The sequence below is a fragment of the Gastrolobium bilobum genome, unplaced genomic scaffold (genome assembly GCF_033153095.1).
Source record: "Gastrolobium bilobum isolate Gb01-03AN ecotype WA unplaced genomic scaffold, APGP_CSIRO_Gbil_v1 utg881, whole genome shotgun sequence".
Taxonomy (NCBI): domain Eukaryota; kingdom Viridiplantae; phylum Streptophyta; class Magnoliopsida; order Fabales; family Fabaceae; genus Gastrolobium; species Gastrolobium bilobum.
The window spans coordinates 459,727-481,203 of record NW_026898866.1 but is presented as its reverse complement, the minus strand read 5'-3'; the positions used below and the strand labels follow the sequence as shown (position 1 = coordinate 481,203).

The window sequence follows — 21,477 nt, the reverse complement described above, 5'->3', positions numbered from 1 at the left end:
TTAATAAAATTAAAAAATAATTAAAAATATGAAAAGTTAAAGAATAGTATATAAATTTGTGTAAAAGAATTTGATAGCATATTATATAAATTTAATAATATAAAACATTATAGAATATACACACGCACACACAAATAGATGTATACACATGTATGCACATATATAAAAGAAGGATCAACTTATATCAATATAAAAATAATAATTGAAGACATTTAATTTGATACATTGAGTTAATATATTAATAATTTTTATTAATCAAAAAATTGTGTTTATTAATGTAATAATAATAATTTAAAAATATAATAATAATAATAATAATGTATTATATGTGTAAAAAAATTAATAATGTATTATTATTGGGTAATACTTCTCTTATGTTGCATAAGAGAAGTATTATCTCATGCTCAAACAATAATTAGGAGAGAAAAAAAAGTTGAAGGTGAGAGAAAAAAAGATCTTGTGGGATCCATTTGAAAAATGTGAGTGTAGGAGATAATAATTTTTTTATGTAACATAAGAAAAGTAATTTCCATTATTATTTTACATCTAAGTTAATATTATTTTATATAAAAAAATATCTGTCATCAAATATCAATCTACTTATCAACATGCAACCATATATGTTTTATGCACAGCTTCAATAAAGACAGATTCATATGGTAGACAAATGGGGCACATGTTCAACTAATTTTGAAATTTTTTTATCATCACAATAGTGATGATGGATTAGTTTTGCCCATTTTGGTTTAAGGTTTTATATTTCTAAGAAATTATACAACTTAAAAAAATATTCTTACACACAAAAACAAAAGAAGAGAGAAAGTAAGATGATGAAAGAAAAAAAAAATTATGTGGGCCCTAACTTTTGATTATATATGTAAGAATATTTTTTTTATATCATGTAGTATGACAAATATAAAACCCTTTATTTTATATAACAACCGATGAGTAAATTTTAATGAAAAAAATTTAAAGTAACCAATTTTTAATGAGCATGACTCCCCCACTCAAAATTTGACGGAGATTTTATTTTCTTATACAAATGTTACCAAAAGAACAAAAATAGATCATATACTATTATTCAATATTGATTTGATGTACAAAATTATTCAATAATTTTGTTTTAATTATAGTTAAATGATTTCCGCATATACTATTATAATTTATAATTTCTTCAAAAAATTATTCGGTTATTCTTATAATTTGATTTGTTACTGTTGATTAATTCAACGATAACTAATAAAGTAATAAGAATACTAAACTTAAAATGATAATAAGTATAACTCTTTATTTTTTGAGAAAAATATTTCTCCGATCACCGGAGATAAAATATTTCGAGTGAGTCTAAAATTTTGGGTTATAAGATTAAAAAATTATAATAATAAAAATTAATATAACACTGCAATAAATTATAATTACAAAAATATTTTAATTCCTGTCACAAAACAACATTGTTTTGGACTTATCAAAGATAATTTATCTTATTTTTTCCCTTATTTTTTTTACATTAAAATAATTTAACTTTACCAAACTAGATGCCCCCCAAATCCCATATCAGGTGTACCACGTGTCGTGGGCTGAGTTCATAGAAATACTTTAAAAGGTAAATCACAGCCGTTTATCATCAACTATTGTTCGTGAACGCCGTCAACTAGTACACAATTTAGTTTTGCCCTAAACCCCTAAACCATATATTTGAGCGAATTATAAGGTATAGGGTTTATTTGCTGCTTGCAATTATAACTAGAGCTTGTGAGTCGGATGGATCATCCCTTTAGTTCTTAATATTCGATAATTTTTTTGACTTTCTTTAATCGGTGATTTCCATTAACTGAATTCGTTTATCTACTTTATTTTATTTTTTTAGGGATTTTGAGGGTGCAATGGCTGCCAACAACGTTCCCCCTTCTGCCATCGATAAAGAACAGGCAGGTATTCTTTTTTGTTTCTCGGATTTTGGACCGTCAGAAGGGACTTTCATTGCTCGCTAGGGTTTTTTTTTTTTTTTTTTGAGTTGTTTTTTATGCATTGCTGGAAAAACTGGTCTGGGGTTGGTGGTTGTTAATTTGATGCCCCAATGTGATTTCAACTTTGAATTTTGTTTTGGGTGTTATTTGATTATTTATCTTTGCTTATTTTTTTAATGCATTTGAATAATTCATTTTGAGCAGATTTTTGGAATGGCTGAAAAGGAGATGGAGTATAGGGTGGAATTATTCAACAAGTAGGTTTCCCTGATTTTTCCCTCAAATCCCTGCCCCTTTTATTTTTTTGACTAAGTTAGACAATTTGTTATCTAACATCTATAAATTCCTCTGCCATTGACAAGTTTTCTTGCTCTTCGTATGAACTCAGCTGATGAACCTCATTCTAACCTAGAAATTTAGGGAGATTCTAAGTTGCAGTACAGTATTTACTTTGATAGTATTTGCTGTTGTTAGCAAGTATATATAGAATCTGACTGCATTTTGTTTCGGAAGATTTATTGGTGGTATAATAATTCATTTGGCTAATCCTTTGTTGTTTTCACCATTCAGGATGACCCAGACATGTTTCAACAAGTGTGTTGAAAATAGGTTGGAAAACTCTCTTCTATAAACTGTTTGATGCCCTTTGAAGGTCCTCCAGTCAAATTGGGGATTAGTTTCTTATTCCTCAGTAGGAGTTATCAGCAATGGAATTATTTGGATAAGAGCTAAATGTGAATGATATAATTTGTTTATCACTTTATCTTCTCAGGTACAAGGAGTCTGAGCTAAACATGGGTGAAAATAGCTGCATTGACCGCTGTGTTTCAAAATACTGGCATGTAAGATGTTGCTTATGTTTAATTTTGGATGTATCCCTCGCACTTTTTGAGTTTTGACCTATTCATTATTACTTTTTCACAGACCCGCTTAATTTATTTTTGTTGTTTCTCATCTAAGATAGTTCCTCAGATGTTTTAGGAAAAAATTTAGTTGGGTTTAATATATGCTCTCTTCCAGATTTCTGCTGTTCAGAGTTGTGATAATAGTCTCCATAATTTGATGATGTGATGCAAAGCAATTTTAAGTATATGGATTATGGAAGTTCTGATTTCAATATAGTTTTTGCTTTTGAAATCATGAGAAACTGCAAATGTTGACTACAGTCATTGTCTTGTCTGAGCAGTTTTTTTTTTTTTGGCCAGGTGACTAATCTAATTGGTCAGTTGCTTGGTTCTGGGAGGCCTCCAATGTAAACCAAGAGTACTGTTGTGTTTTCTTTTGCGGTTTACTCTGTCTGAGCTACGATAAAGCGTAAATTTATTACTTTGCATGGTCTTTATTTTTGTCCATGACTATATTGACTATTGAGGTCAATCTGTTTTGTTTAGAAAGGGATTGATATTTGCTGTGAACTTGAGGCAGTCCACCGTAAACTCTCTAAATAATTTACTAGTTAATTAAAGATCATTCTTCCTTTCTAATTTATGCTTTTTGGCCTTGCGCCAAGTTTATCATTGTATTATTCTATCAAATATATTTTGAACTTTATTATCTTGCTGCCTCATTGCGTTTTCGTTCTCGAACATTGAACACGTTTTCAGCTTTTTTCTCCTTTACTTGATTATCACGAATATCTACTATAAACTCGAATTAAGAAATTAATACCTCATTATGAGGAAATGAAATTTGTAGATTAAAATTATATTATTTCACATGGGAAACCCATTGGCAATAATGGGAGTAATGAAAATAATATTTACGATATTATAACATAAGTTTCACCAAAGTTCATCTCTCGAAAAAAAAAAAATTGGATACACATCTCTCGAAAATTTGAGAATTGAAACATAAGCTCATATATAGCGTAACAAATCATACAATTTTTATCTTTCCGTTTTTGAGATGAGATTAAAATTAACTTTATCATATCAATAAAAATTGCTTAAAGGTCAATATTTTCATGTTAAAATTTTCTCTTTCACTTTAATTTCTCTCTTTTATGACACAACCTGTTCTGAGGTAACACCTGATAGTGTATCTAATATAATCAGTTAGGATTGTAAGTGATATATTCTGTTATTAGTGCTTGAGCCTTTAGTGAGTAGAATAGCTTAATATATATAGATTATACCTGTAACACTTAAGCTCTCAAGATTCTTTTCATAATATACAAAGATTACAGATTCCAGTTTCTTTCGCTAAAGTCTGATACCTTACAACACCAATTATGATATATGGTAATAGGGTAAGTGTATGGAATGGATTAAGGTTGTATGGTGTATGGTAATAGGGTATCAATGGCGTACATGTCAGAATGTGTGGGCTTAGTTCAAATAGTGAATGCAATGTATGTGAAGTGTGTTCCTTTGATACAATGGACATATTTATAATGGCCATCATGAGCGGTTATGGGAGGAAAGTGTGGGTCTGAAGCAGTTCTCTTAGAAGAGATCGTAGTAGTTGCATAAGAGGATGATGATCGTGGGATAGCACCCACGATCCGGCCTCGGAGATTAGGCTCCAAGCCGGGTAAAGGGAGTAATTCGGTGAGAAGGCCCAAACCAGGAAAGAGGCCCAAGTACAGGCCCAAGAAGGGTAACGGGTTAAACCCGGAACACAACCAAAAACGTATCTTCACAATATTTGGACTTAAAATTTTACAGTGCTAGTGGTTGTTTTCAACTTGTGTGTTGCTATACTTTCAGAATTTGATGCATGCAGTTATAGTTGAAAGCAAGATGAGACTAGGAGAGTACAAATTCGAAACTAAGGGCATACTTGAATTCAGTTTTCAAAATAATTTTTTAATTTCCAGAAGAAGAAAAAATCTATTTGATAATGCCTATTTTATAAAAATAATTCTAAAAATTATATCTATTTTTTAATTTTTAGATTCAAATTTAAAGAATATATTTCAATCATTTCATTGACTACTCTACAAAAGAACACAATAAAAAAAGAACACAATCAAACAGACCATTTCCCAAGTCTTAAAATAATGGATACATACTACAATTTCAAGTTTTGGTGAAAATGTTTAATGGGTTTGAGGGTATCGAATCCTTTAAGCAGGAGTGAATCGGCTCTGACCAGAAATATGACATCTTTATACGAACTAGAGCAAATTGAGATTCACAGTCACAGCCGTAAAAAATAAAAATATATGAAAATAATAATAATAATGAAGGAGCCATAGATAATGAGAGAAAATACTGGATAGAGAAAGATACATACAACTAATGCTTGTAATATTTCCTTGAGAAATGAAGGGAAACCAAAAGAAAAGAGAAAAGACTATACACTTCAATTTCTATGCTTTCTGGTTTCAAGTGTTGTGCCGTCTTTAAGACTTTCTTGTGCATCATTGTCCATCCCAAGGCTGAAGAGAGCCACAGCTTGAAGATAGAATGCAGTGGACCAGGTAGGTGATATTGATTGAGCTTGCATGGCATCTCCTAGTGCTTCTTGTGGCATGTTGTTCATCAGGTAACATAAGCACCTCCTTGCATACACAGTTGGTGATACCAAAGTCCCACCATCGATGAACTACACAAAACAAGCAATGAGAAAAAAACATTTAGTTTGTTCAGTTGCATAATAGTCTAATTTATTTAGCATGTTTGGTGAGTTATGAAAACCCCTTTTACTCTACCAGCTAATTATTCATTGTTCTGGCCAAATACTAGTAACCCTTAAAATTGAATTAGAATCAAGATGAACTTTATTATCCACCGTGAAGTTTATAATAGGAGATTATTTATTTTGTTAAAAAAATGGAAATCTAATTCTGCATGCTATTTTGATAATTTATACTGGATTTGTATTCAGTGCATTTCTAGCTGACTTACTTGTGAATAGTAGTTGATGGCCGTAGAGAAGTCTCTGGCGTGAAAAGCAGAATCTCCATGCTTCTTAGAATTTAATGATTCTTGTATTTGATCTGTCCACATTTGGAATGAAAGCTGTGTTGCAAAGAAAGGACACGGCCAAAAATGCAATGTACAAGGTTAATGAAGGTCAAGTTTGTAAGAACTATACAACTAGACATCTTCACTGTACTACCGAATTAAACTTTTTTCCAAAGAAATATGATAATAGCCTATCATAGCATTCTTCTCTTAATAAAATCTGCCACGTGAGAAAGAAATATGGGGAGAGATTGAATTACCTCATTTGCAACATCTTCATCATCCTTGTACCCCACCCTTTCCAAAATTTCATGTATTGTAGTGAGATCTCTTCTAGAACAAGCTTCACCAAAAGGTGTTAATGAAACTGTTTCCTTTGATGATGCACTCTCTTCGGGTATGCCCAACAAAACTTGTGATGTAACCTGATAAATAACACCAGGTGCAAAACAAATAAGTTTCTATGCTTTCATCGGGTTTCACTAACATGGTACAATACAAGTTACTTTGATCCTTGATTGATTCTTGTTAAAGGAAACTTCAGACAAAAGGAAGGAGGGAAAAGGAAGACCATACTGAAGTTTCTTTCTGAAGAGGAGTTAGAGCAGTCACAAGTGACTTGGCATTTGGCCTCTCACGGGGTTCATATTGTAAACAACGCGAAGCTAATCTCACTAACTCAGTTCCATCATCATTTGAAAAATGGCCTTCCAAACATGAGTCCATCAGCAACAGAAAATTTTTACCTCGTATAAGGTCAAGTGCCTGCATGCAAAAGGATTATGGTACCCATTTTATTTATGAACTCTATAATTGTTGTGATCATTTTAGGCCAATACATAATAGTTCAAGCACAAGTCCCTAAAATTCTAGGGGTTAAAGATTCACTTAACAAAATACCACCGTGAATTAAAATGAAGAGAAGAAAATGGAAGCAGGGAGCGTACATGACTGGGTGGGATATGCTTGCCACTCAGAAGATCAAGCAAAAGTGTGCCGAAGCTGTAAACTACACTTTCTTGGGTGATTCTTCCTGCCAAATTTCAAACAACTGTGTTGGCTCAGAATGCATAAAATACCAAAAAAAGATATAGCCCCAACCCAATAAAAAGATATATAAGTAACAAGCTAACACCAATCATGAAATAAACAAGCTTTTTCCACTTCAACAAGGAGAAAAAAAAAATGTAAGAGCATAAATGCCTATGTCAATGAATATGCCCCATCCAGCTCACTTTAATTGAAGAGAACAGACAACTTTTCATACAGAATCAAAGGGAGGAAAATGAAGGCCAAGACACTAATGATGCTATATAATTCGACAAGCTTGGGTGCAGGCTGCAGCAATCTCAACTGCTCCTGTAATGGCATTCACCCCTTCCTTCATGTCTTCAGAAAGGCGAAGACATACACAACTTACGACAACCTAGTATAAGATCAGCTTTTTGAAATAAAAAATTATTACCAGTCCTCAAATACTCTGGAGGGGTGAAGGCTAAATTTGTACTGTAGCTTTTGCCATCTCTGCTGTTTTTCATGAGTCCAAAACAAGAGAGTCTAGGGTTGCCATCCTGTCCACCATTAAAACCAAGTAAACAACAGTTGATAAAACATAATGATTTAAAGAAGGCATAAACCTGGTCATAAAAGCTTAAGAACCTGATCAAACAAAATTCTATAAGCATTAAGGTCATGGTACAATGCCCTTCCACTACTGCTGCAGTATTCCAAAGCTTGTGCTAAATACAAGGCCACTCTCAGCCTCATTGCCCATTTCATTGGCTGGGTCTCCCCTACCATCCAAATCATAATCAGAGATTCACATGAAGTTTAAGATTTCACAAACTACCATTAACAAAATGGGGAGGAAGCAAACTTCTTAAATTCAGCTCTTAATTTAGCTTATTAAGCAAAATGTCTAATCCGTGTCTGTCAGTGTCTATCATTGCCAGCATATGGCATATATCAAAATACTTCTCCTATCTGTTAACCAATGACAAGTTAGATATTTATATCATGCTCTAGTTGATTGATGAAGAAATGCAAGGTAGAAACAGAAATGAATGAAACTCACAATGAAAAAGATGCTTGGAGAGAGTTTCATTGGGCATAAACTCTGCAACAAGCAATCTCTCTTCACCTTCGCAGCAACAACCAACCAAGTTAGCCAAACGTTCATTCCGCAACTGCCCCACTGCACGTGCTTCCTCCTTAAAAATCCAACCAACCAACCAAACACATCAAACATCAACTTCAACTCACATAGATGAAAATGCAAGCAAAAATCAAAGAGAGTAGCACGAACTAGGAACTGTCGAGAATCAGGCCAAGCAGACTTGTTGAAGCGCTTCACAGCAACAAACCTATCATCTTCGATCCTTCCTTTGTAGACAACATTAGGAGCCTTCTCACCATGTTCTGAGACAATATTGTCAGGTGAAAATCCTGAAGTAGCAGTTCTCAGTTGATCCAAGCTGTACTCAGTGAAGCCAGCCCAAGGATCCTTCTTCTCATCCTTCTTCACATCCTCTGTACCCAGAAACGAATCCATGTTAAAAAACAAAACTTCAATTTGAAAACACAATGATGAAGTGAAAAACATTAGCTTTTTCTTGTTTTTTCAATTGCCCCAGATAGTGAAAAGTAACTTAAGTCTTCACCATTATCAGGCAAGTCCTGAAGATTTGATTTTGTGTTGCAGGGACACCAGCATAGACAGAATTTAGAGCAACGAGCTCCCATAGCTGAAAATGCAGCAATACTTCAACACTTGTTCTCTCTTTCTCTCTTCTTAGGGAAAAAGGATAAGGTGGGGGCAAAGAAAGAGGAAAAGAGAGAAACTTGATGGGAAAAAAATAATCTTTTTTCTCAGATCCAAAGGATTTTTGTTTGGTGGTATGGTATCAGTCACCACCTCTCCATCATTTCCCCTCTGCTTTCATTCCCTCTTGCTCTGCACACACTCTTCTTTCTCTTTCCTTACTCTAGTATACTATTTTCTTAGTTCTTTATAAGATTTTTTGGGTTTCATTGGATTAGATGAATTGTTCAAGTTTCTTTATGTAATAAACGATTTTATCAATTACTATCAATATATTAATATTCGAGGACATAAGATTTTCTCTTTCTACTCACACTTATATCATTTTCTCTAATATCTTAATCCCTGTACTTTCTTTTTTGTCAATTATTTTTTTTATATAAATAACAGTAGATTAAAAAAAAATACATTTGTTTAAATTGAATGGTTAGACTTGTGTGAAGTGTCAGCAATTTCTTTTATAAAAAGGTATTAACCAATTTATATAACAATTTTAATACTTACTAATTATAGTGGGTTTTAAAATATTTTTAAAATATCTATAAATCAAAATTATAAATGGCTTAACATTTTTTACTATAACTTATTTATTTTACAGTTTAATCTAAAGCACTCAATATCTGACTTGAGTTCGATGAGGAAAGAAGTGTTGTCGTTAACATTTTTATTTTCGTTTCTATTGCAAATTTCTACTAGGTTGGCCCGGTTTTTCAGGGAATGTTTGGTAAAAAGAAAAAAAAAATTATCTGAGAATTTCAAATTTTAAAAATATAATAAAAATATTCAATTTATGATAATATTTAAAAATTAAAATTTTAAACAAATTTAATTTTTCAAAAATTCTAAAAAATGACGCGTACCAAGCACCGTTGCAACTTTTTGTGTTGTTGTCTGAACAGCAGTAACAATTATAATGTCTTACGTGAATCTACAAATTGTGATTGGACACACTGTAGGAAATCGCTATCAATGGCCCGACAAATGATATCGCCACCTTGATATATAGGGTCAAAGTTCAAGTAAAAGATAAGTCCCAATATCGTGTACATATTATTGTACTCAAGCTGTAGATATAGTTGCATCTATAAGAGACTTAATAATTGTGCAGTCCTTTTCACCATAATACTAAAGTAGTAACTAGACAGACTTAAGACCAAGATTGAGAAGGCTTTGCTCTTGTTGCATAGTTTCAACAAGTATATTTCTAATATGAGAAAACATATTATTTTGATTTGCTCAATCAAATTCCTTTTTTGTTTTTTAAAATTGTAATGATTCATAAGATCCTGTTTGATTTTTATGACATATTATTTCAGCTTTTGCTTGCTTGTATTCAAAGTCTTGACCATCCATTCATACTGCAAAATCCTTTTATCTAGAATTAACTTTATCAAATTAACCATGGCCTAATCCCTTGATCTATTTGATTTGAAATTATACTTCTTTCAAGATTTTTGAGAAAGATTATGATTACACAAGGTCCTCACATAGTTACGTCCATATAAGGGTGGTGGAGCCACTTGCTTCTCACTCAGGCCCAAGTTGATTTTCAAAAATGCTGCATATTTTCTTTAAAAATCATGGTATAATCTTGGTATTAGTTATATTTTTAAAAATAATATAATATTGCTACTAGCTAAATTTTAATAATTGGGTCTTTTGGCACTAGTTGTATCTTTTATCAGACTCTGCCACTGTGTAAGGGTATGAGAGAATAAATTTTTGGTATCTAGATTCAGTGCATCTCATTGATGAGATGCATGACACATCAGAGAAGAGAAAAAAAAAATCTGACAAAAAAAACAGAATTTTAGCTAACATGTAATATTTTTATCGGTGAGATGTACTAAATCTTTAGTACAATACCAAACATCTATTCGGTATGAGCCTAATGCTTATGGAATTGTGCCCATTCTTTAACACAGTTTGGTTAATGTTACCTTTCATTTTAAGATAGTGTAAACTGTGAAGAGATGGAAATCACATCCTGTTCCAGCTATTCTGCAAACAATTGTTACACCATAATAATGGAGGTCTTTGCGGAGACGCCCTATCTGGTTAAGGAAATCTTCATAAAGGGTTTTTTCTTGATCAACCTTTCAAGCTCTCTCGTTCACTATAACCTAAACGGGCTCAGCTGGGCCTATTTGCCATTATTGTCTCCTGCATATAGGAACTGTCTGGCACACGAACAGACCCTCTTTGCCTTATAGATTAAACAAAAACTATATGGCAAGAAGCAAAAGTAGATAGCTAGGTTTTGTAAAAAAGACTCAGTCTGAAAAAAAAAAAATCATGGGGTTTCGGATGAGAGTAGAAGAAAGGGACTAACAAAACCCTGTCTAGTTAGTAATTATATTAGCTACAATAAAAATTAAGCGATATTAGAAAGATAAGCATTAAAAAGACACAGAATTCTGTATTATTATTAAAAAATAGATTTTGTTGACATGTGTACTAAATCGTATGTTAATAAATAAAAATAATATTTATTATTTAGCTTAATTATTTAAAAAAACTATTATTAAATATATAGTTTTCAATCAATATTTTTTATTTGTTGACACATGTCCTAACACACATGTTAACAAAACTCTTAAAATTTATATAAATTTGATTTTTATATTAATTTATATAACATAGAGTAAATATCCTTTGTAGTTCTCAGCAAATTTCACGATGCTCACTTTAATCCTTAACAAATAAAAAGGCTATTCGTGGTTTCTAATAAATTCAAAATAGACCTATTTAGTTGAAATCGTGGTCCCTCACAAATTCAAAAAAGATCCACATTAATCCCTCAAAAGAACTAAAATAGGTTCACTTTGAATTTCTTAGGGACCACGAATAGCCTTTTTATTTGTTAGGAACTAAAGCGGATATCGTAAAATTTGCTAAGGACCGAAAATGGTATTTACTCTATAAAATATAAGGACTTGAGGTAATAATTATGTTTTCTTTATATTTTGTGTATTTTAATATGGGGAAAAGAATTTTTATGTTGTAGGAAAATTCTTTCCGCTAATAATAAATTATCGAATTGTGTATAATACTTTTTTATTATTTTTAATAGCTAATGAGTCCCGCCACATCTTATATCTATAATAGGAGATGGAAAAAAACTATATTGATTTAGAAAAAAAAGGACCCTTTCGGCATTACCCTAAAGCTTAGGGCTATTTATGAGCAAAATGGCAGTAGAAAAAAAAACTTTTTTCCGAACCTGACGCCGCGGCAATAGCTAGACTTGCTTTTCGTCAAAGAGAAGAGCCTCCGGAAATAAAAGTGCACTGCAGAGACAGGCACGGGATCTCGTGGATTTACATCTTTTCATGTAATTTGAGTAATTTGACAATGAAATGAAAGGACAGAGGAAATGCAATGTTATCAGTACACATTTAATAGAAAGGGTAAAACAGCAGTGGGTTTGATAGGAAAGGAAAATCAATGTGATGTAACAACTAACGTATCCTATATATCATGCATGCTCCATTCAGTATCACAGGGGAAGAGAATGTAAATGGAAAAAGGCTTTGGAAATCAAGGAAAGGAGTAGCAGCAAGCACAAAAGCAGTCACCATTGCACTGTGTGTGGGACATAGCATTATTATTAAATTACATCATCGGATCGAGCTACTGTTAGCATGAATTGGTCACTTCACACGGATTCTTTCTCCGGTTACCTTAACTTAACCCCCTTGTCAGGGAGGAACATCAACTAGGTAAGTGTATCTGTCTTCTTTGGGTGTGATATATGTTTTGTATGAATAAGCTTTTAGTTAATCTAAACTCTCCCTTTTATCTCATTATTCACGTTCTTTTATATGTTCTATTAGCACTTATTATTAATGGACATAGGGTAGTTATTCACTTAACGATTATATTAATCGTGGTCTTATCAATAGAAATTGGAGCTCACTTTATAAGTTTAGAATATCCGAGTTAATTCTAACTAAATCACAAGAGTAAAAAGACACTGGGCAGGCTAAGTCCATCCGAGTTACAAATCCGGAACACCTCTTCTCCCCTAACCAGCCAATTCCATCCTCACTTCTTCATCCTCCGAGACTCTCGGAAAATAAAGAGAATAAAAGCAAAAATACAAAAAAAAACCGAATCTTCTTCTTTTCATTTCTTTTCAAATTTTTTAATTTAATTAATCCTAAGCATGTTTTCTCGTATGGGTTCCTCATCTTACACGCTTCATGCACACTCAATGGTGGCCTCGTTATTTGAGGATAAAAAATTGAAAATCTGAAACTTTTTTCCACTGATTTCTAAGAGTAATGCAACTCAGTCTTATCGGCCTTGCTAACGAGAAATACGTAGCAGCATAGTTTATTTTACTCTCTTTTTTTTACTTTTTCAGCCTTTGCTGCTTCACATGTGTATACTGTTTCGGGCACTTCGTTGGTGTTCAAAGCTCTAGCAGCATAGAATTTAATCATTTTGACACTTCAGTTGATCTGTTTGCGCCACGAAATTCACTTTTAGTAGAGCCAGAGATTCAAAGAAATCGAGCAGCATAAACCGGCATGTGTGAATCAAAGACCAAGTTTAAAGTTCCACATCAAGCAAATCATTAACATTAAAAAGCATGTAAAAAGATCAAAACTACCACCTGTACGTTTGTACAAGAAGCAAAATTCAAACTCAGATTAAGGGTGGTGGGAATAACAATCCCAACCAGAACTTGCACCAGTTCTTGGAGCCTCCTTCAGTCTGAGTTGATCATATGATGTATGTCTACGACATGAGAAGCTCATGTTGTTACAATGACAACATATTACCTTGAGATGGCATATTAAGTGTGGTCAGCCAAATAATAGAGACAAATATGTATGGAATACCAGAAGCTAAAATACAATTTACTCATACTATTCACACTTCAAATGATTGATATTTGATAAAGCTGATTTATGATCGAGTCATGAACATGTAAGGCTTTCACCTATATGCAGCAGATATGAGTAAGCGATACTAACCCGTGTTAGAAAGATTTAAAAAAAAAAAAAAACGATTCTTTGCTGGTTACCCATATTGTGCATTTAATGGAGTAGAAGATATCAGATATGACTTCACTTCATGTTAATTTTAGACCCTACCAACTGGAGAGTGCGGAGGATAAGCGACATAACTTGCAGGAATGTCCTCAAATTTACCAAAAGCCTTTAGTTCATCCGTCTGCACCAATAGAGTTTCCCTCAGATTTTTTCCTTGAATGGAGTTTCTTGATTCAGAAAGTTCATATGGGATCTTGCCATCCACCAACGCTATGCAGATGGAGAATGCTTGCAAAAGTGAGAGTGATGCATCAAAAGCTACTGAATATACTCCAGGCTTAAAGTGGGAAAAACTGAAAGCACGCTGGTTCTCTTGGTCTTGGTCATTCCCCTGTAGTTAGCATTGATTGTTATAAACAAACACATTGCTAATCAATTACCTACAGGCTGGCCAACTAAGATTAATCATCAAAAAGCTAAGAACGATAACCAACTTATATTAATCAACAGAAAGTACCTCGATGAAAAGCTCAAATTGATCTGCAAAATAAGCTTTCGATGTTCTTGATTTTCTACAGGCTTGGTTTTCATTCGCTAGAATTTTAAGTTTACAAGCCAAATCCCAACCACCACAGTCACATGATCCACCTGTTTTCCAGCGCTCAATCAGTGATGATGGTCCACCATTACTTGGAAGACTATGAACCCCACTTGGGAGCACAACTGTTACATGTAGAAGGTCTTGACTATCATTCTGGCAACCACTCTGATGTGCATAATTGATGAAATTGATAGGCTTGGGTGATTTGACAACAATAGCAGCAAGCTCATCATCTGGCTGATAGTCAGTGACCTGAGCATCTCCCTGCTTTAGCTTTACAGAAAACAAAACAAACTCTTTTGTGGTAGAGGAGTTCACACAATTCTGGCTAGTTGAATCATAGTTGTATGAATCAGAAACCTTCATTTGAGCAACAACACGGTGAACGTAATCAGGACCTTTGCTTTTGCCTGCTTGACTCATCCAACTTCCATTCTTCTTTTTAACCTCCTTAAAGGTGAAAAAGGTATAGATACAGTTGCATTCATCTTTCCTTGAGACAGTTAAGTTCTTCACTGTGGCTGCAAGAATGTTGCCATTGTTGTCAACAGCAAATGTAAAACGTGGTTGACCATTCTTCACAGAAATGCTCAGAAGAGCTTGACACATGGAAGGCACATACTTCTTGTCCTTTGACAAATCAGCAGTATTAGTTATGGTACAACCGACCCTCTGGTCCCTGTCCAATTCTTTCTCCGGCAGTAGAGTGGAAAATTTCCCATTACCTGACCTACAATTCTTATTTACTAACAACGAATCTTTTTGAGATGACTCCTTGGAGTGATGGACGTTTGTTGCCTTTGGTTTCAACAGTGGATCCAGTAATCTCCTTAAAGGGCTGGACCTGCTTTTGCCAGCATCACCAGATTTATCCTTGCCTGAAATGTTTGAGCTAGCATAACCTCTTGCATTTTCAGAACTAGATTTAAGTGCTGCTATGGAGCTCTGATGTGGCACATGAGAAACCTCTTTACAGCCAGAACCTTTATTTGTAAAGCCAATGCTGAAGCTAAATCGACGAAAAGGTGAAGAGCTTCTTGATTTCTCAGTAGTTACTTTCTGGTCTAATCCCTTCGGAGGCCTATTTGAAGATGAAGATGTAGCAATGGTGTGTTTCCTTTCCTCAACCTTTCTAGATCTACATGGACTTATTCCCATTCTGACTGGTAGAGGAGCTGTTAAAGTAGGAGCAGGAACTTTGTTATTTTCTAGATCAATGGAACTGGATCCAGACCCTTTAGGGTGAGAATGGCTTCCAATAAGTTCATCTGGCACAGGACAGGAGTGTGAGATTTCACTATTCAGATATCTGCAGGAAGGTTCCGTAGGTTTTTCTGAAAATCTTGCCCGACTAGGACTTCCTAACTTTTGACCCAAGGATGTTCGCATATCAGGAGCTCCACAATGACTGTTCTGGGGGATGTCTCTGGGCAAAATAAGAACAATTGGTTTGCTTTTCCCAAGCATACCTTGCTCAACAGTATCAACATCATGTTCTCTCAAATTCTCCACTTTCTTTTCCATTGCACCATCTTGAGTGCTCATTCTCAGCTTAGCACATGATGCTGCCTCATACATTCGGTCATTTGGCAAGATGTCACTTTCCTTATTAATATGTGGATACAGATGTTTCCTGTCACATCCTTTCAGTATACTAGCACGATGGTTTTTGGAAAGGGGGTCACCAGCTCGAACATATTTGCTCTCTGTGTCAATATTACTGTGCCAACCTCTAAGATTCTGACAAGTTCCAACACTTCCTCCAGAGGATTTGACAGGTTTAGAGTGGTCTTGTATTGAAGATCCCATAAGATGAGATTGCAGTGATGGACGAAATATCCTTTGATGAGAAGGAGACCAACTATGACCTCCACTAGAATTACCAGATAATCCCTCATTTGAAACAGAAGAGGATGTAGCACTAGTAGATGTCGAGCTCCGGCTGCTTCTATGGGGTACATATTTATGGCTGTGCTGCCATTGTTCTAGACGGAACCAATCAAGGACCCCAACATTTAAAACTTTCTCAGGAATTTTTTCTCCCCTCTCCAAATAACCTGGTAAACTTGACATGTACTTAACCAGCTCATCTTCCTCACTAGCCTTTCCACAAGTCGCTTGCCTTTGCTGATTTCCATAAGATTTTAAAGAGTTGTCTTCCTCGCTTTTGGTAATTTCATGATGCAGATCAGCATACGACAAATGAGACTTCTTTGGTTTTAACCCGTAATTCAGTTTTCTACTCATGGTGGTGGATAGTTCCCTAGATTTCGCTCCAACCTGACATCAGCTGGATCAACTTTCTGAGCTCCAGCTTTGAAAACAAAACCAACTTTTTGTCTTCCAAATAGATTGCAGTTGGGAAAATGCTCTTGCTTGTTTTTCAGCTGCACAACTGAATTATATTTACAAATCAAACTTCCAAAAACAAAGATTTCATGCTAATTGAATCATCACCTATTGAGAATAAACAAATATATCAATATCAGCGATGTCTTCTACGACCATCTAATTTATATTTCCTCACTTCAATATCCATGTGAACTAAATGCAAAACCAACAAGTGATATGACAATAGCAGGGAGTTAAATCTAACTAACAACTAAACTATATTAAAAACAAAGCAAGCAAAAATTAAACCTGCTTTGACTTTAATTTGATCCGCAGCAGTAAGAAATAAGAAAATGCAATCAGGTTAATTCAAATGGAAAAGCAAATATAATGGTAACAATAGATAAGACTGAAAAAATCTTTCACTGATAAAAGCATAATAAGCCTTTAGAAAAAAAGGTCCCCTAAAATTGCTACACCTCCCCTAACCCTGTTCATAATAGAAAGTAAAGGGTAAAAGTGGTAGCTCCACTTTCAAGTGTCTGCTATATCACTTTCTGCTCTCAATTATTCCCAATCTGATGATGACAAGTGAATGAGGTGACTTAACGTCTACAAAGCTCAACTGCTCAAGATGAGAAAAACCAGGGGAGTTATATAACAGATTGAATAATATTTGAAAATGAAAATTAAATTAAATGTTGGTTTATGAGTTAATGCAAATTTTAAAGTTAAATTAAAAATCAAATAGATTAGTAGTGTAGTGTAGGGACAAAACCGAAATCACAGAAGATAAAAAAACAAATAGAAGTGGTCCATGCAATCCCATATTTTTTTGAAAATCTAAACGATAAGGCATCATGCAACAACAACGACTATTATCAAATCTTTTGCCAAAACTAACGGAACAGTTAAATACTCCATTATTCCAAGCTATTCAAGACTCGAATTTCAAATGAAGGAATAGTAGGGCCTCGTTTGGAGTTTGGTTGATTGGTCACGACCATTGAAAGGAAAAAAAAATTTCATAAAATTAGAAGAAGAATCTAAATGCAAATGAACACCCCAAACTCTAATTTGAAGCTCGAAACGCGTACCAGAGAAGCGGTGAGGAACGCAGAAGCGCAAAAATGCAAAGAAACGTAGGATCCTCTAGCTTGGAGAGGAAGCAAGGAGTGTCGGTGCTGTCGTTTAATTACAAAACGACATCGCTGCAGATATGAAGGGTAAACCGAGCAACCACAAAACGCAAACAAGATATAAATACTTATACTGTCGTCAAACTCCAATGTGCGAGAGAGAGAGAGAGAGAGTTCCTCACTTTCTCGCTTGTGTTTTTGTGCAGTGACTGTCACTGTGTCTGTGTACAGTAATAGTCAAGGAAGCTTAAGATGGAAATGGGAGTGTTCATCCAACGGTTAAAACGTTGGGTGAATAATCAAACTGTCGTGGTTAAATAAAGTTGATGGAGGAGTATCTTCCGGGGGGTCCCACTTGATAACCTTGTTGAAAATGATAGATGAGTGGTGGGCTTAAGTGTTTCTTTTTAGAGTCTGGCCCACTTAATTGGGCTCAGGATGGGCTATTCGTAGGTTGGGACTGAATTGAAATCGCTTATTGTCGTTTTGTGCCGTCTTTGGTGAGATCGAGCAATCATGTTTCAATACCAGAAACAAAATATATAGGCAAAAGCAGCTTCAACTTTGGACATTAAAAAATTCAAAAAAAAAAAATTGGGGGGTTTAAAAACAAAGTAATTACGTGTATCCAGACAAAATTATAAAAATTGCAAATATTAATATTTCAATTCCACATTTATATAAAATGGAATCTGCTATAGCATATTCATGTTTCCTGAATTAAAGAAAAGAATATAAATATGTTACGTTTCATAATACAATTAATGAAAGTTTTTTAAATAGTCAAAAGTATAGTGCGCGTTTGCTTTTGCTGAATTATTTTGTAAAGTGGCTTTTCAAACCACGAAAAGCTTTTATATATATATATATATAATATATATATATATATATATATATATGACTTTTGATTCGTCATGTAACAGATCAATTTTTTTTCTTACAAAAGAAACGACAAATTAATTAATATATATGTTTTCTAAATTCCCACTGAATCACCCAATGAAAAATAATCTATATGTTTTCCATTCTCCCCCCTGGTATTTGGTTGCTGTATTTAGCAGACTTTTCTCATGTTTGTTCTTTTTGCAAAGTTAATTTAATTTAGTTTACGTGGGGCTGTCTCTAGCCTTACAGATTACCAAAAATAAAAAACAAATTGAAAAGGCACTCTATTCAATGATTTTATCTTGTTTGTAGTGATTGTATGACACTAATTTTTTACCTACAACATGATTCTTATTTATCCCTTATTTATATATATATATATATATATATATATATATATATATATATATATATATATATATGGCTTATCGTTTCTCAAGCTGCTTGAGATAATCTTATCTCCGGCTAGTAAATCATAACCATACAAAGATGGATCAATGGTGATAAATGAAGAGAGTAAAAAAGAGAATCATAACCATTCAAAAGTGAATCAATTAATATAAAGACATCGTTGTTTTATATTTCTCAAGCAGCTTGAGATAAGTTTATGGGGAAAAACCATTCAAAGGTGAATCAATATATATATATGGGAAAAAACATTTAAGTTTATCTCCGGCTACCCCAAAACTACGTTGTTTTATTAATTTATTTCAGGATTATAATAGTCTTTCTCATTATAATTTTTTAATTTTTCAATTCAAAACGACGTCGTTTTGGGAGTGAATGTAGATAACTCAACTACATTCACTGTAAAAATATTAGAGCCTATATATATATATATATATATATATATATATATATATATATACATTTCGCTTTAAACTTCTGCCAAAGCGGCAAATAAGATGTCTTTGCCTAGAGACATTCTTTTTAAAAAAAAAGTGAGATTCATTAATTTATTTATTTTTTTTGGTAATTCAAAGGGGCAAAGCCCCAGTAAACAAAAAACAATAACAACACCAGAAACAAGAAACTAAACTAAAACCAGAAAACAGAAAAAAGCACAAACAGAACAGGCTTCTCAGGGGAAGGAGCTGGTGTAACCAGGGTCCAACAAATCGGCTGCAAGCAAGTTGAGGAGCCCACTGTGAGGAGGTGCAATAGAAGCAGAACTATGTTGATCATTCATAGCCTTCTTTGCGATCCAATCCGCACAGGAATTACTGGTTCTCTTAATATGCTTCAATGAAACAATCCAATCTTTATTGAGGAAGCCTCGAATCTTAGCTACCAAAGGGAGCTTTCAAGTATCATTACCAGAAGAGGTAAGCATGCTTATAGCTTGAGAAGAATCTGATTCCAGGCCAATTTTCTTCCAACCCTGATTCCATGCAAGAGTTAGACCATGAAGAATGGCCAGAGTTCTGCTTGGAGAGGGGTACAGGAACCAATGAAGGCAGAAAAGCCACTGACCCAAGAGCCTCTCCAATCTCTCAGCAGCCCACCGCAAGCAGCCTTATGCCCATCAGAAGCACCATCCACATTAAGCTTGACAATCTTGTGTAGGAGCAGTCCAAACAGAGCTAGAATAAGAGGGAAGCATTCTCAGATAATCATGGTTTTTATAATCCTTACAAAACTTCAATTCCTCAAAGGAGGCAGCAAGGGTGTGTGAAGGATCAATTGGTCTATTAAAGTCCTCTTCATGGAGTTCTTTGTTCCTCCAGAGCCAAAGAGTATTGCAGGCAGCAAAGAAAACATCCCTCCAATCCCTTGAGTGACCCCTATTATGATTCAGGTTATAAGACATCCAGTCTTTAAAGCAATTGATGTTAAAGAATTCGGCTGGAAGGGGATGAAATAGAGGAAGCATCTAAGTGCTTTTTTCCTTAAAACAGTCTCTAAATGCATGAAGACAGGATTCAACCTTGTCAGGGCAAGAGGGACAACTATCAGATGAACCATTCCATTTTGCTGTTTTTTCCTTGGTTAGGATTCTTTCATGAAGCATCTTCCACATGTGAATTTTCATTCTTTCTTTACCTTTCCAACCCCAGATACGGTCTCAGTCATAATTAGAGGGGCTGGTGCTCAAACTCATTAAATTTCGGTAAGCCATTTTTACAATGGACTGGCCCGGATTCCAATTGTTCCAAGCTCCGTTACACGGACACGCGTAAATTTTTCAAATTTACGTGTCGGACACGCTCGGACACGCGTCCGACACGCGGTCAACATTTGGGGACACGCTCGGACACGTTTTTTTTATTTTTATTTTATTTTATTTTATTTAAATCTTAATGTATTTTGTTAACTAAATATAAAAGAAATAATTTATAAATTAATTTTTTTCTGTTATAAAATTTGACATTAAAACTTAACAAACTATGAAAAATTATTTATATTTATATTTATGTTATGAAATTTAAATATTTAATTGGTTATATGACTTATTATGGACTCTTATATGTATTAAATATAAATCATATTATATATATTAAAAATTTTATTTAATATCAAAACGTGTCCCAACGTGTCCAAATATGACATTTTTTAGAATTAACGTGTCGGCGTGTCGTGTCGTGTCGTGTCCTGTGTCCGTGCATCATAGGTTCCAAGACACAAAGTCCTCTTCGGCTTCCTCTTCAGGGTGCGGTAAGGCTAAGATCTTATGAATCAAATTAACATCTAAATGGTTCAACAGAAATTGCATATTCCAGCCCTCCCGAGAACTAAAGGTACTGTGGTTGATTTTGAAGTTAACTACTTCAGGAGGAGGGGGGTTGGTGGTAAGGGAAAGAAGATTGGGACTTAGACCC

The 21,477-nt window shown here is 34.1% G+C and overlaps 3 protein-coding genes across 5 annotated transcripts; 1 reads left to right on the top strand and 2 right to left on the bottom strand.

The window, feature by feature from the left end:
- The first annotated feature begins 1,636 nt into the window (after positions 1–1,636).
- On the top strand, positions 1,637–3,457 carry LOC133284860 (mitochondrial import inner membrane translocase subunit TIM10). Of its 3 annotated transcripts, XM_061481974.1 has the most exons (6): positions 1,681–1,752; positions 1,868–1,928; positions 2,172–2,224; positions 2,538–2,576; positions 2,740–2,809; positions 3,173–3,457. In XM_061481974.1, exons 2-6 carry the CDS (start codon positions 1,884–1,886, stop codon positions 3,221–3,223), a joined length of 258 nt encoding a protein of 85 aa, XP_061337958.1. In that variant the 5' UTR covers positions 1,681–1,752; positions 1,868–1,883; the 3' UTR covers positions 3,224–3,457. The 3 variants fall into 3 exon arrangements, with proteins under 3 accessions (XP_061337957.1, XP_061337958.1, XP_061337956.1); XM_061481973.1 differs by lacking the exon at positions 3,173–3,457 and having other exon boundaries at positions 1,637–1,711; positions 2,740–3,037; XM_061481972.1 differs by lacking the exon at positions 3,173–3,457 and having other exon boundaries at positions 2,740–3,034.
- A 1,708-nt stretch (positions 3,458–5,165) lies between these two features.
- LOC133284814 (serine/threonine-protein kinase BSK5-like) lies at positions 5,166–8,848 on the bottom strand. The gene is made up of 10 exons (XM_061481916.1): positions 8,539–8,848; positions 8,184–8,407; positions 7,953–8,088; positions 7,538–7,671; positions 7,344–7,449; positions 6,826–6,911; positions 6,455–6,643; positions 6,139–6,303; positions 5,819–5,932; positions 5,166–5,516 (listed from the first exon to the last, which is right to left on the bottom strand). The coding sequence occupies exons 1-10, from the start codon at positions 8,618–8,620 to the stop codon at positions 5,274–5,276; spliced, it is 1,479 nt and encodes a 492-aa protein (XP_061337900.1). The 5' UTR covers positions 8,621–8,848; the 3' UTR covers positions 5,166–5,273.
- A 4,738-nt stretch (positions 8,849–13,586) lies between these two features.
- Positions 13,587–17,916, bottom strand: LOC133284853 (uncharacterized). The gene is made up of 3 exons (XM_061481962.1): positions 17,732–17,916; positions 14,220–16,698; positions 13,587–14,093 (listed from the first exon to the last, which is right to left on the bottom strand). Exons 2-3 carry the CDS (start codon positions 16,548–16,550, stop codon positions 13,794–13,796), a joined length of 2,631 nt encoding a protein of 876 aa, XP_061337946.1. The 5' UTR covers positions 16,551–16,698; positions 17,732–17,916; the 3' UTR covers positions 13,587–13,793.
- Between the last annotated feature and the right edge of the window lie 3,561 nt (positions 17,917–21,477).